Source organism: Netta rufina (genome assembly GCF_964035555.1).
Source record: "Netta rufina genome assembly, chromosome: 8".
Lineage (NCBI taxonomy): Eukaryota > Metazoa > Chordata > Aves > Anseriformes > Anatidae > Netta > Netta rufina.
In genome coordinates, this window is record NC_140131.1 from 13,834,894 (window position 1) to 13,850,263 (window position 15,370).

At 35.3% G+C, this 15,370-nt stretch overlaps 1 protein-coding gene across 3 annotated transcripts in view; it reads left to right on the plus strand.

Annotated features, from left to right (window-relative positions):
• ADGRL2 (adhesion G protein-coupled receptor L2) overlaps positions 1 to 15,370 on the plus strand; it is a 158,423-nt gene that overhangs the window by 129,580 nt on the left and 13,473 nt on the right. For all 3 annotated transcript variants that reach the window (XM_084291350.1, XM_084291351.1, XM_084291352.1), the window contains 7 exons: positions 1,177 to 1,299; positions 1,565 to 1,770; positions 2,857 to 3,030; positions 4,071 to 4,280; positions 5,291 to 5,511; positions 6,813 to 6,879; positions 14,075 to 14,166. In XM_084291350.1, the coding sequence (XP_084147476.1) occupies positions 1,177 to 1,299; positions 1,565 to 1,770; positions 2,857 to 3,030; positions 4,071 to 4,280; positions 5,291 to 5,511; positions 6,813 to 6,879; positions 14,075 to 14,166 (1,093 nt within the window). The remainder of the gene's footprint in view (positions 1 to 1,176; positions 1,300 to 1,564; positions 1,771 to 2,856; positions 3,031 to 4,070; positions 4,281 to 5,290; positions 5,512 to 6,812; positions 6,880 to 14,074; positions 14,167 to 15,370) is intronic.

Sequence of the window (15,370 nt, forward strand, 5' to 3'; positions counted from 1 at the left end):
GAATGATGGTAGAATTGCAGAAAGTTATCTGAGAAATTAACCATTATTATTTCCTCTAAATTATATTAAAAAATGTACTTTGGTTTCATGGGAAAAAAAATCTTTTTCCCAACTACATATGTTTCATTCGTAAGACCTTTATTTCTAAGACCTTTTAAGGTCTTTTCTAAGACATTTCTAAGATGCACCTTTGTGTAGACCTGGACATCACACTTAGGATGTACATGTAGTTCCATGGAGCTCAGTAGACTGTCTGAACATCACTTCCTAAGTGATAAGCTACCGTCAAATCCTGGTGGTGCATCACTGATGCCATGCAAATCTGAATAGACCAGTGCTGAATTCCCAACACACTTACTTGTACGTGGTTTAGAGAATGAGGAATGGCTCTCCTAAATTCCTTTTGTAGGTCCATAGTTTATAGCTATGGACTGATAATTAAACTAGTTTAATGTAACATAGATATTTTACAAAAAATTGACCACTCTGACCCATATAATTTACATATCTCAGGAAATTCATTCTTTCATGATAATCCCATGAAAGCTGCTCAGTATGCATTGCAATATGAAATTAAAACTGACTGTCTGAGATCTAAATTTTCAATTTCAATACTGTTTTTTAGCGGAACCAATACATTTTTTCCTATCAACCTTTATACAAAATTATATTTAGGAAATATATATATATATTTAGATATGAATATCTCTTTAGCTAAATACATGGCATAGGTATACTTAGGCATCTGTTTGCTGACTTTTAAAACCTCTTTATATCTAAATCAATACTTGAAGCTCTAAATCTGTGGATACTGCATAGTCGTGTGAAGCTTCAAAATAAATGTTTATCTGCAATATGTGTATTCGTGGTATTTTAAGTGGATTTTTTGGTGGCACACATTAAAGCAAGGTTTGATGTTGTGTTTTCACTATTAAAATACTGCCATTTTAGTAGTATGCACGAGGTTTAATTAAAGTTTAAAGAAACTAACTCTATGTAGTTGAAACATGCCGGTACAGATCTGTCTTTCTGGTGGCAAATGTAGAACAGCAGTGTAAGAAAACTAAATAAAGATTGGGGGAAATAATTGTCATTTGGCGTATTGCAATCTGGCCAAAAGACTATCTCTGCATCTTCCTTTTTAACACTTGTTTTTTTTTTCTTGGGTCTGCTTAGTTTTGGATGTTGCAGTGCTCATTACTGAGGGCCAGGTGCAGGACTTGAAATTTCCTCAGGGCAATAAAGGAGGCAACTCGATTCAGCTCTCTGCAAGCACTGTGAAACAGAACAGCAGGAATGGTGAGTCCTGGGCACATAGCACTGCAACTCCATCACATTTTATAAAACCTACATTACCTCCTCTAGTTAAAAAATCAAAACAAAACACAACAAAACTGCTCTGTGGCTTTTTCTTGAACATAGCGGGTACCTGGGCTTTTTTCTTCAAATCCGTAGCCTGAAAATGTCTCTCTGTTTACTTATTTTCCACTCCTTAGGGTTACAGGTTGCAGCTTTTCTGTATAATTCTCTATGGTGTGATGATGGGATTTGTTTTCTTTCGTAGGGTTAGCAAAACTGGTTTTCATCATTTACAAAAGTCTGGGGCGTTTTCTTAGTACTGAAAATGCAACCATAAAGCTGGGCAGTGACTTTGCTGGGCGGAACAGTACAATTGCAGTCAACTCCCACGTCATTGCAGCCTCTATCAACAAGGAGTCTAGCCGGGTGTACCTGACTGATCCTGTGCATTTTACTCTGGAACACATTGATGTGAGTTATGCTAATGAATTAATGGGAAGGTCATAAAATCAGCAAGAGAGAAAAGCAATGCAGAAAAATAACCTTTTTTCCATTTGAATTTTAAATGTTGGTCTAGGTCAGAAACATGAGCTTAGTTAAGTCTATGAACATAAAATTAAATGAGCCTGGTTCAGTGATTATTAGAACTTAAGTGTATTCTTAATGAAAGCTAATTCAGTAATCAACATGAAAATGTAAATGACTAATTTGTTTCTAACTAAAAATTAACTCTTACCTTAGTAGCAGGGTAGAAAACAACTGTTAAGATTCATGTTTGTCTGATGTAGCAAATTTAAATGACACTTAAAATTTTTACATTAGATTTGGACCAAGCTCTGGAAGCCTATACAAAAGAATTGCTTAAAATGAATTTATTTAATGAAGAATGAAATATTATATCTTTTTTTTTTAATCATTTAAATTTGTGTATATGTTTTTTCATGATAATTTATTTGATGTTTCTTTGCTCTTCTGTTTGATCCTGTCTGTTTTCATGTCTCACATGGGGAAAGTAAATAGCACAGTGACAGAGAAAATACGGTTGGATTTTCCTCCCATTTTGCCCTTTTTTATAAGTCTGTTTTGATTGCTTTTTATCCAAATAGATAAGACACTGAAGAATTAAATTTTTCCTAATGTCTGTTCGCATGACTTTGGCCTGACCAAATGTTAGAATCAAAGAAGATCATATTTTCAAATTCTCAGTTACAGGAAAAAAAAAATCTCTTCAGAATAAATTTGCTGTCCTAATTTCACAGACAGCAAAAATGGCTATAATGTACCACCGGTGCATAAAATTGTAAGATGGAAATTGTAATTGTTTAAAATTGGGTCTACAGTAATTGAGACTATACTTTAGAGTGTTTCGGACTATAAAGTCCCTTTTAAACTAGATGTCTTCCTTGTATAACATAGTCCACAATTTTGCTGATGAAAAACTTTATTGTCCGAAACGTGCAAAGTTTAATCTAAATTACCCTTTACACATATTAAACAATTGTTATTGCCATCTTAGTGTGTAAAATCCTGATTTTATTTTATCCTTTTATCTCCCAGCCTGACAATTATTTCAATGCAAATTGTTCATTCTGGAACTACTCAGAGAGGACTATGATGGGATACTGGTCAACTCAAGGCTGCAAACTGGTTGACACAAATAAAACTCATACAACATGTGCTTGCAGTCACCTAACCAACTTTGCAATTCTTATGGCTCATCGGGAAATTGTGGTAGGTAATGATATTACTAGCCATCAGCAGGAAACAAACTTTCAAAGATTAGCTTTAAATTTTCAGCAGGATACAAAATTGCTGAAGTTTCTTAAGTATTTATAGCTTCTACCTAGTTACTCCAAAACAATTTGCTTTCCATAGCACTTTCCATTCTCACTCATAAAGTTACAGGTAAGATAACAGAAAGACAAGGAAGGACAAGAGACTTCTTCAAGTCATACTTTAAAGTAAGTGACCATCTTAAAACCATTTTACAGACTTTGCATTACAGTTGGAGACTACTGGGGGGCAGCTGTGCAGGCTGTTCCCACAAGCACAAGTGCCAACTCTTTTTAAAGCAGGAAGGTCAAAGGGTTGGTGATGATATCTTAAATGCCTTTTCATACTCTGAAATTCTGTTGTCTAGTTAAAGCATTTACTGGATGGCAGGGGGCTTAGAGGAAGCAATATTTGCAAGGAAATGAGACTTTTCATAAATCTACTGTATTCTGAAGGGTCACTGAAGGTATAACTGAGATGACAAAAATGATTCTGCTGGAACTGAAGGAAGGAACCGTCTTTAGCTAAATGTGAGATTAGATGTCAAATTACATATGTAACATATTCTGCATTTTGTCCTAATGGTTGTATTAATCACCACTTTCTTCTCCACTGTGGAGTTGCAGGTTTGTAGGAAAGAACATGTACGCTTACAGGATGTCCAGCAAAAGTTCTTTTCATCAGAACCTAGTGGTACTTTCAAAATGTTATGTGTCACCAATTACTTTTGCCTTACAAGTTTACAGAAAGTCATAGGAAAAGTGAAAATGCTGTCTAATCTGGCTAAAATAATCTTTTGCTCTTAGACCTGCTCCTCTTCTACTTCTCCTAATCTTGTTCTTCTGGGAAGCTGACCTGAGACTGAGAAATTACTGAATACATTTTGTCCATCTCATGTAATGAACAAGTAACTTTTCTAGATGCTACCTGTTAAAATAGATTTTTGTTTATGCTCATAAGGAGTCATATTAATTTTCTCCATTCTTGGTTATTTCTAGTACAAAGATGGAGTGCACGAATTGCTCCTCACTGTCATCACCTGGGTGGGAATTGTCATCTCTCTTGTTTGCCTGGCCATCTGCATCTTCACATTCTGTTTTTTCCGTGGTCTACAAAGTGATCGTAACACTATTCACAAGAATCTTTGTATCAACCTATTCATTGCTGAGTTCATTTTCCTAATAGGCATCGATAAGACAGAGTACAAGGTAAGGCTTCTGTGTGTGTACTGTTCTTTTTCTCTCAAATGACTGAAACAGATTTGAATTAAAACAAGACAACACTGCCAAGCTTTCAGCATTCTGACACAGCAAGTCTGAAATGAAAGCTCTAAGTGAAAATAAGATAGACATTTTCATAAATAGTATTTGCATTCATCAAAAATATCACTGTGGCCTTAATTTCCCACATACAGCACTGCTTTTCATTTTCCATTGAGAAACATCAGCTATTAATGAAGCAGGTGGTTTAAACTTCTGAAAGAGGAGCTGAAATGAAATGTTGATATACCAGTAACATACGTATGTTCTCTCTGTATATTCTCATAAGTCTCAACAACTATTGACAATTTTTTCATATATATATAAGTACAGAGATGTACTTATCTATTTATTCATTTTTGCACTGCACATTCATGCAGGCTTTTTGTCAGTATTCATGAAATTAATTCTGTCATTCAGAAGCAATTCATTGTGTTGAAATCTAATAATCTGTTAGAGTTTCATCCAGAATTCAGCTATAGAGGAGAGAATTCACACTGATTTCTGTTATGACGGTAGAAACTTCCAAAACTACATCAGATGAAAGTGACTTGATGGATGCTTCATAATTTTACATAAGCAGTATTACATTATGCATCTAGAACCAACTGTTCATGCTTCAGATAATCTAAACTACAAGCCCTAAAACCATATCAATTTCAAAATTAAAGCGTTGTTTATAAAAATGAAAACCGCTGTATAAGTGAAAATTGGAGGGTAAGGGTGTGGTTTTCATATCTGCATTCATACTGTTTGGCTTAATTTCCTTTTTGCAGCTTCTGTGAATGTATTAGTATTTGCAAATGTTCAATATGTGTTTTCAGGTTGGGAAAATGCTCCTGAATTTATGAAAGATCTCTGATAGATGTATATGCTGTTCTATTATACCCTATTTGATTAGAGATGTAATGATGTAAAGATTTTGTGGTTCATACTTCCATCTTTCTTTTTCTTTTCAGATTGCATGTCCAATATTTGCAGGTCTCTTACACTTTTTCTTCCTGGCAGCCTTTGCCTGGATGTGTCTAGAAGGAGTGCAGCTTTATCTAATGTTAGTAGAAGTATTTGAAAGTGAATATTCTAGGAAGAAGTACTATTACGTTGCTGGCTACCTCTTCCCTGCTACAGTAGTTGGTGTCTCAGCAGCTATTGACTATAAGAGCTACGGAACAGAGAAAGCGTAAGTAATTGCGAGTGACCTGAGTGTTTTTCAAGTGAATAATTTTTTTAAGCCTATTAGCTGTCAGAGGGTCCCTGACAGACTAAAATACCATCTGAAGCTTTATTGGTAAGAGAATGGCAATGCAGTGCACAAATTACAATCAAGTCTTTTGTAATTCTCTAGGTTCAGCAGATTTTTACTCTAGAGAGACCAATTCTAAATTATGGTCTTTCTTTTAGCACAAAAGATTGACCTGAAACAAATTGAAAAAGTAAATAACTTTTGGGCCTCAATGTGTATTAAGTAAAAATTCTTCTCAATTTAAAGTATCTATGGGCTTAACCACCCAGTTTTAACCTAATGCTTCATTAGATCTTTTTGTTCAATTGGCCCTTTAGCTAACTTTCATCCTGAATTGTGATAGTACAATATTCCAACCCATATAGTTAACTTTGATAACATTTTATCAGGCGAGTAGGGCAGGATTAAAATTAGCCACTGCTTTTTATTTATAAAAATATAGATACATATATGAAGTGACAGAATGTAGACAGAAAGCATTTTTGAGGATTTAAGTTGCTGGAGGCATGAACTTGCCTTCCAGTAGCGTTTACTTTGTCCTTTGATGAAATTAGTTACAGGATGGGAAGAGACTGTTGACTACAAGAAAGCTGCTTGATTTTGCTATTGATGAAAGACAAATAAGAGCGATTCAGCAGGGAACTGTATGAAAAACAAATCACTAAATGAAGTCAGCCCTAATAGGTTTACACGTCATTTGGTCAGCCGTAATAGGTTTACACGTCATTTAGTCTGGTGTCATATACATTCTTTCTCTCATGTCCAACTCCCAGTTGGGGCATTTCATTTATAACAGATTGTTTTTCAGAAAAATGTGTCATCTAAACAATTTCTGTCTCATATTCTCTATGAGTAAGCACAATGATACAAAGTTAAAAGCAGATTCCTAAAATGTCACGGAAAACTTGTGAAAAGTGTAAAGATGTTACACTCAGTAATCAGTGACAACACCTATGACCAAACCTTTTAACTAGAAGAAGAGAGAGTTCATTTAGTTTTTGGTTTTGTTTCTTCTTTCTACGTTAGCTATTCTGATGATGTACGTTGATGTTCAATGGTGTTATTAAACTGGACTCATCAGAAGAGTTACAGGTTAGGAAAAATTTTCCATGGACTAAGTGATACTGTGTACTGTTTATTGTTGTTTACCGACAAGTTGTAAGACTAAGAAATATTTCTGCACTTTTAATTCATTGGACTGTTCACTTCTCGATCTCTTTTTATTTTTTCTACCGTAGTTGCTGGCTCCATGTAGATAACTATTTTATCTGGAGTTTCATTGGGCCTGTTACCTTTATTATTCTGGTAAGAACTTTTCTCCTTTCGTTTTACGTTGCCTTACAGCAAAGTTCGAAAATCAAAAGAATGAATAACATCTGTCATTATTCATTCTTATTCATGATACATTTCATGAAAATTCTTATAAACAATTTGTAGCATGACCAGTGGTTATATATATAAATGTTTAGGAGTCTTTAGAGAGTGCTGACCAAATGATTAATTGTCAAAGCTATGGTGGCACTTCAGCATAGTCATTTTTTCTTAATGGCTTGAACTCTGAAGGTCATATTGACATGAGTAGTCATATGAAAAATCAATGAAATAATACTAAACCCATTTTTTTTTAAAGGAACCATTATTATTGCTTTCAATTGAGTTACTATTGGACATGTTCCAGAATTTAACTGCTAACTCTCCAATATAATTATCTCAAAAGGGTATTCTAATGTGTTGGATAATTAAGAGAATCTTATATCTTGTTATATTTATACAGTACTTATATCTATATTTGCATATGCATATTTTTCAGTGACTGTTTCTGTATGTATTTATGCTGCATGCAGTGTATATCGGACACCGAAGTTCATCTGTTTCAGCATAAACAATATTATGTAACCAAAAGCTTATACACATTCTTGCAATAAACTCCATAAATTCGTTGTATGCATACAGACCCATATACACACCAATGCCTGTGTGCCCCATTGTCCATTTTACACATCCACTGTCCGTTCTCTGAGCACCACTGCACAGTTTCAGGTAAAAAGTGCATAGTCATCTGTCAACCCAGGGAAAAAACATCTCCCTGTTATTTCAGGTTAATAATATCAACACTGTACAATCCAAGAATTTAGAAGGAAAATGAATGCAAAATGTACATTTTGTCTCACCTTGTTTTTAATCTGGTAGTTTAGGATCTTTAAGCCTGGCAATGCTCAGGAAATACTCAAGAATGGGGACTGGTATATAGAAAGCTTTTTCCATCACTGCTGATAGTTCATAAGGATGTTTTCATGCTTCTGAAAGTCTAAATAGTTGCCTGTACCTCTGCCTTTATACAGTAATGGAGTTGTGAAAAGTAACAGAAGTTACTGTTTTTTTCCCTGAAGGGCATTCATCAGGCAGAATTTTGAAATTTCTGAATTTTGAAATACTGTTATAGATCTGTATGCCAGACATACTGTTTTGTTTTTGTTTTTATTTTTATTTTTATTTTTATTTTATTTTTTAGCTTATAGGTTACTTCTGCATGTAAGGATAAACTGGGACTTTTATTTTGGAAATTTCAATTAAAAATGTACCCAGCCAATCTTTCATAAGTTCTTTATTCTCTCTTGGTATTGTTCTTTATTCCCTCTTCAATATTGAAATAAGCTTATGTGTATTTAGGTCAGTGTCACTCACTGTTTACATTGAAAACTGTTTTAACTCTTGAGTAGCCCCTTTAGAAAATACAACTGTTCAGCATAGTTGTTGTTTTAGTTCATTAGCATATTTTCAAAGAAATAGGTTTAGATCTATATATAAATTGAATTAGAAACATTAATATCTTCACAAGATTTTTGTTTAGAACATTATAATTTTGTGGAGTTTATTCTAAAAGCATTTAAATTAAATCAAGTATCAGGATAATAGCAACTTTTTAAATTAAACCTACAGTTCTGAAAGAGATCCTTTGTATTTTCAATGAGAGGTGATATTTTTCAACACAAAGTTGTTCCTTCCAGTTGTAATGATTACTAGAAAATTGTTTGAAGTTTCATGTCACAGCAGTTCAGTTACCTCTAGTCTGATTGGTGATAATTTCACTTTCTGTGTCTAGCTTTTTATTTTATTGTTACTGCAAGTATTTTGCTAAGTCACCTCTATTTCAGTCTTGCTTTAAAATAACATTTCATGTGGGAAGCTTTGGGCATTGCTGACAGCTTTTTCACTTCCTCATAACCAGGTCAGAGTGAGAATAGAGGTGAAGGACATTTAATCATATTGACCATGTACAGACATAGTTCACTATTATTTACTGGCCATGACATTATTATCCTCCAGCAAATCATTTAGGCTGAGACGCAAAAGGCCTTTGGGAGCAGTATTCCCAACTTCAAAAATATGAAACAGCAGGTAGCAATCACAGCACAGTTCCTGGGAGTAATTCTTCTCTAGCAATTGCTTTGCCCTCTAATCGTCCCAGCTGAGAAAGCAAGAGAGACTGGAGGAAGTGTGAGAAGTGTAATGGCTGAAAAATAGTACATTGTGAGCAGTGTAACAAAAGAAGAGCCATATTTGCAAAGTAGCATCCTTAGTAGTGTGTAAGAAATTCACTTTGGTAAGCTTTTTTAACATGTTAAAACAATTTCTTGACAATGTTGATTACTACTTTAATTCACAACATTTTCTCTGAGCTTATAAGCTGTTGCACTTGTATCTGTATACGTGTCTGTGCAAAAGGATGGGGAAGTAAGGGAGGGGAAGTATGAAGTTCCTCAGTACATCTTCTGAGGAACTTCCAACTTCACTGTTTCCATAGCCTGCCATGCCTTTGGGCACCAGGGTTATTATATCTATGGAAAAAGAGCATGTAAGTAATGAGCGGTGGGAAACCATTAGTATGCCTGAAATGGTTTAATGAAAGCTTGGATCATGACACGTCAGGAGCTGTTCTTATCATTTGGACAGCTCCATCTGCATCTTTAATAATTAATTCAGTTCAGTAAGAGTTCAGCTTGCACACTCATTTAGAAGCCTTCTTCAGAGAGCACCTCTCTCACTGCCAGTCCCAGAGAGAAATAGGCTTCTGCATGGCTAAGAGCAAAGATCTGGAGATACAAGAACAGTTTTAGAGCTGCATTTGCCAGGTAACAAAAGCTCCGGGGAGTTCAAAAAGGGTCAGAACATGTGCAGTTCAGCTAGGTTACTTCAGAGTGGTGTTTCTGTTCTTCTGTCTTATCATATCCATGTCAGCACTGCAGGCTGTGTGGAATGAATTTTAAGCTGCTAAGCTCAGGCGGACGTGATTCAATTGAGCTGGTTGATGGCTATAAAACAAACAGTGCACTCCTGTAATCTGTGGTGAGAAAAGCCTGAGTATTTTGACTTCTATGTAGATCCGTCTTCATTCATATTCAAGAAATGGATGAAGTTGATTTGACTTTAATTCAGCTGAAACAACTAGAGTTTGCTCCTCTCAGATGGAGCCAATTGATTAGGCTACCAAAGGCTACTTAAGCAAAAATTCATAGGATGTCCTGTTCTGTTAACATTGGAAAGAGCATTTCTCTTCTTCACTCTGACTGAGAAGTTCACCAAAGTCTATATGTATAGATATGGTTGCACACATATCTAGCTCCACATTTAAAAGCAGCCTGTATTTGCAAGCTTATGCATATAAATAATATATATATATTACAGCAGACACTTGATAAATGGTATTTATCTGCTGCTCACAAGGAAAAATTTATCATAATTTTTGCAAAATCTAGCTTTCTTTGGCCACTAATTCATTGTACCTGTGACTAATTCCAATCCATTAGTCTTCTGTGCAGGTTATTACATCCACTTTTTTTAAAAGGTAATTTGACTTTGAGACATTCAGTCTCTTAAAATTATATGGGTTTCGGGTGAGAAAAAGACAAAATCCCCACCTATATAATCTATCATATCGAGTACCTTCTGATTTTCAAACCAGAACTGCCATTGTTTGTGTTGGATCTGAAATAAATATGATCTTCCAAGGAGTTCCATTTGATTATTACCATAAAAGTTATACAATGTTAATATTTTAAAGTAGTGATATTTTATCTTTATTTAATATGTATTCATTTGTGTTTATTTTGCACAATTCTATCCAATTATATTAGTCAAATTAAGAGACAGAAAGGAATGGGTACTTTAAAAGGTATTCTACTTTTTTTTTTGTACTTTGCATACATTTCCAAAATCAGTGTAAAGATTAAACTAGTTGTCTATGTAATCCAGTATCCTGTTTCTCATAGCAGCTATGTATTTCAGAAATTACAGCAAAAAAATAACATAAACATCCATGAAATACTATTGTAAAATATTTTGCCAATGTTTTAAGGTGATCGGACATTATAGCTTCACCTTCTGTAGCCCTGTGTTCTGTCACTGCAGAATCACAGCAGAATTCTCAAATCCTATCCTGATTCCTGACCAGACTTTTAAATTGTTATTTTCAGACTCATAGGGAGGGATTGTCTGATTTCCAGAAGTGCAGTGTGAACAAGAAAGAGATTTTACAGACTACAAAGGTTGCAATTCTCCATGGCTGCGTACACAGAGATGTGTTTACTGTCAGTGTGTGTGTGTATACAAGGTGTTTATATTTTTTTGTTGCTGTTGAAGGAGGGCAGTATTGTTGAGGTACATATTTTGGTTCATCTGGGATGAATGCAACCCAATTGTCAGGATGAGGCCTACCCATCAGTAGTCCATTGCGTTATAAGAAGTTTGAGGAATGTTATAGACCCAAATTTGCTTTTGAAAGTCCACCTTGCTGTTCATGTGGGCCTTTATGCGACGCCAGAGTACTTCATGACTGTGGTGAACGTGCTTAAAGAAAGGTGGCTTACTGAGGCCCATCTGCCAAGCTGGAGAAGTATCTGTGAATTTATTTGCTTAGATTACTAACAGTTCAATCATCAGTCATGATATAATTCAGGTTGGAAGGGACTTCCTGTGATCTGTGGTCCAAGATCCTGCTCAGAACAGTCTGAACAGACCAGTTTGCTCAGGGCCAAAAAAGCTTTCCATATACAAAATTAGTACAAATGAATGTGAAAGCAGTAAGTTTGTTTCCTTCTTGTACAGACTTCTTCCCCCATGTATTTCGCACCAGGAAAAGTGATGTAGCTGCTCTTTCTACAAGTTATTATTCTCCGACAAATTCCCTTCTCTCACTGCTTAGTGTCTGGTGTCATAAAATGGCAGAATGCCCAAAAGTCTTTAACTCATGAGTTCCTCCAAAACAATCAATTTCTAGATGAAGAGCAGTGAGGGAGCCAAAAGTGACTGCATTTATAGAAAGGTTTGGTTACAGTTTTTGTAAGCAGGCAGGATAGGCTATTGGTAATGACACAATGTGCAAAGGGATGCTAGTGTATCTGAACAAGTGGCAAACCATGGTCTTTGACTGCTGAAACTGAAAACCAAGCAATATTTCACAGTGATGGAGAAACAAGTATCATACGCCCTGTTGTCATAGTTACTTTGTCTTCAAAGTAATTTTTTTTTTTTCCATAGGAGGGCTTCTTCAGCTACTGTGATACAGCAGTCTGATTTTCTGTCAGATGTTTTTGGTGCTCTGTTTCCTCAGTTATAATTAAAATGTATAGTAAGCAACTGTTATGTAAAGTTATTTTCTAGCCCAGCAAGGACATAGAGATAGACAGAGCTGAGAAGCTACATAAAAACTTTTTAATGTGCTGGAGCTTGGTTTAGGCTCTAGGGTAGGGCCATTCTGGCGTGTATGTAACTGGAGGAACCTTAGTATCTAAATACAAGCTTTTTTTTGATATGTCACTTCACTCCTACACAGAATCAGAGGATATAAACCTCTCATTGCATTAGGCAGCCATTTATGGGTTAGGCCATGCCTATGAGTTTTTGATCCAAGAATGATGTTGCTGCTATATCCTATATTCAGGATACTCCAGGTTAGCTTCTTAGGCAAGTACCTGTGCTGTAAATACTGTTCTGAACTGGCACACAGCGTCCATCCTGATTTTGAGAGTACAGTAATAGCGATAACTTGGTTGCCCATAGCATTAGGAATTATTTCTGTAATATATGTTTTTGTTAAACAGACTGTGATCAGAGTCTTCAAAATGCTCCTAAGTATAAACGGTAAATACTGTTAAGATCTTCTGTTTACTAGGAATTCAGTTACATTTCTGACCATTGTGGCTGTGGTGGTTTTACAGCTGTAGGAAGACTTCTGGTATGAAATGATATCTCCAGTATTACAGATACTGTGAGGAGTTTGATGCTTTCTCAAATCAAAGACTGCCCAAAATAGGGGACTGGGTTTCATGATTCCCATCATTGACCATTTGAAGATGTATAGGGAAGTTTATAAGAATGAAGTTATAGTCTTTTTTTTGTATGTATGTTATAAGGATATCCAAGCATATTCTTCCATCTTCTGTTAGTGAATTGGTTTAGTTATTTCTAGTGGACTGTTGTACTAGTAGATAGGGATGTGGTTTTTTAATTAATGAAGGGGCATAACTCTTACTGTTCTCAAACATGATTTTATTTGAATTGTGTGCGTGATATAGGATAGTACGTACTAATTATTCAAATTAACTGTATACAACTTTTCAATTCATATTGTGCAGGCATCCTTTGCTTTGGCTTACCTATGTTCTTCACTTGCTTTGAAATTGATAGCAGAAAGGCACCTAGTGCCTTTGATACCTGTGATGCCATTTTACAATAGGAGCTATAAAAATTATGTTCACTATCTTCCCTATATGAATGACACAACAAGAATAAGACAGGATAGTCCTTTCGTTCAAGTGGCATGCAGTTGCACTTCAACAGAATCCAGACTACAGAAGGAAAGAGGGCAGTAGGAGGGTGCGCACACGGGATATGTCTCTGGCACTGTTAAGTTTGATGCATTTGCTACATCTTTACATTTCTTTTTTTTTTTCTCTTTCTTTTTCTCTTTCTTTAATTATATTTTAGCTGTTTTCAAGACCTGAGTGGGATTTGTGAGAATAAAATTATATAACAAAAAAAAAAAGAAAGAAAGGGAGAAGCCAGCAAAGATGAAAAACCTTCCAGGAGCAGAATGGGATGGTGAAAAGGTGACTAGTACAGCACAGTAAAGGATAACTGTAGTCTTCAGAGGAAGTCAGTGAGATGGAGAACAGGGCCAGAATTAAAAGGCAGAGGTGAACAGGGAGTGAACATGCTGGAAGACAGAGCTAGACAGACACTGACTAGTGTCGGACATGAGCTGAATGTGGCTGGTTCATGATGCTGGGGTCAGTTTGGCAAAATCAACTGAAACAATGACTTAAAACATTTTTGCCCCACATCTGTATTTGCAATCACCTTTTATAGACTGTCTGATAAAGTTAGCCAGTTTCTCTACAAATTTGAAAATAAACAATGGGGTTTTGTTTAGGTTTTAACATCCTTATTATTCAACCTATTACTTGAAGTAGTTTAATTTCATTCTTATCTGTTTTGACAGCTGAATCTTATCTTCCTGGTGATCACATTGTGCAAAATGGTGAAGCACTCAAACACTTTGAAACCAGACTCTAGCAGGTTGGAAAACATTAAGTAAGTGCTTTGTGTTCAAGTATGAGAACTATGATTATTTTCTGATTGCTGAACTGATTGAAAGCTACTCTCCATTAGGAGCACATGCCATCGTCTCCCAGCAACTGCAGATGTCAATTAGAAACAAACAGAACCAATCCTGCTTTCGTCACATTGTTGCTCTAATCTCACAAACACTGGTCAAAATTAGATAATTTCAGCCTGGAACTAGTGCCAAGAAACTGTTTCACGGAAATGCCACAGAACTGTAGTAATTTCATTTGCATTTAAAATGCACTTCAAAAATGATGTTCCTGTTTGCATGACTGATATGATTATATTAAGTTTGTTTTGTTAAATGACTTTTTGATTTAGGGATTCTGAGCAGTTTCTTCTCGTAATCCTGTTCTCCCAAGAGAATTGACTCTATTATTATTGTTAACTTGAAGATTATCTGCTGTCTTCATGCTAATTTAACAACTGTTTACTTTATCTTGGTGCTGTACTGTAGTATCCCTTTTTCAGAGTAATATAAGTGTTATATAATTAGCAAGGCTTTGTCAGCTCTTGATTCTTTAGATAGTCTTTTAGTGTATCCTGTATAGCTTTATGTTGTACCAAAGGTTTTTGTTATCAACACTAAAGGGATGGTGCAACTTTATAACACTAAGGGTTGGATGCAAAAGAGTCTTAGAGATTTGCTTTGAATGTTGAAAATGGCAAAGGGAAATTTACAGTAAGGCTAACATTGTGAACTAGATGTTATGGATAGGTCAGTATCAGCTTCATTGCATGTTGCATGATGAGAGAGAGAGCTAATCTTTAGCATCTCTCTCTTTTCTTCCTTTTCCTCTTTCTGTCTTCTCATCCACACCAGTAATTACCGTGTTTGTGATGGCTACTATAATACGGACTTACCTGGGTAAGACAGAACCCTCCATTAACAAATTTCTGGCATGACTTTTAACTTTACAAACTCAGTCAATATTGTGGATTGCCCTTAATTTTAATTAACTAATTTTGAGATACCTGATTTGCTAAAGATTTTTTAACTATTATATGCCTTTATAATTTTAAATTGCTTGCCTCTGCATTTTGAATTTCCTAATTTTGACTAATTTTTATAGACGTTTAAAAATGCTCTTATTATTTTCTGTTTCAATTCTGTCTAATAATTTTGTTTCTCTTTTCTGCTTATAATGCTTTCTAGCTATGAAGATAATAA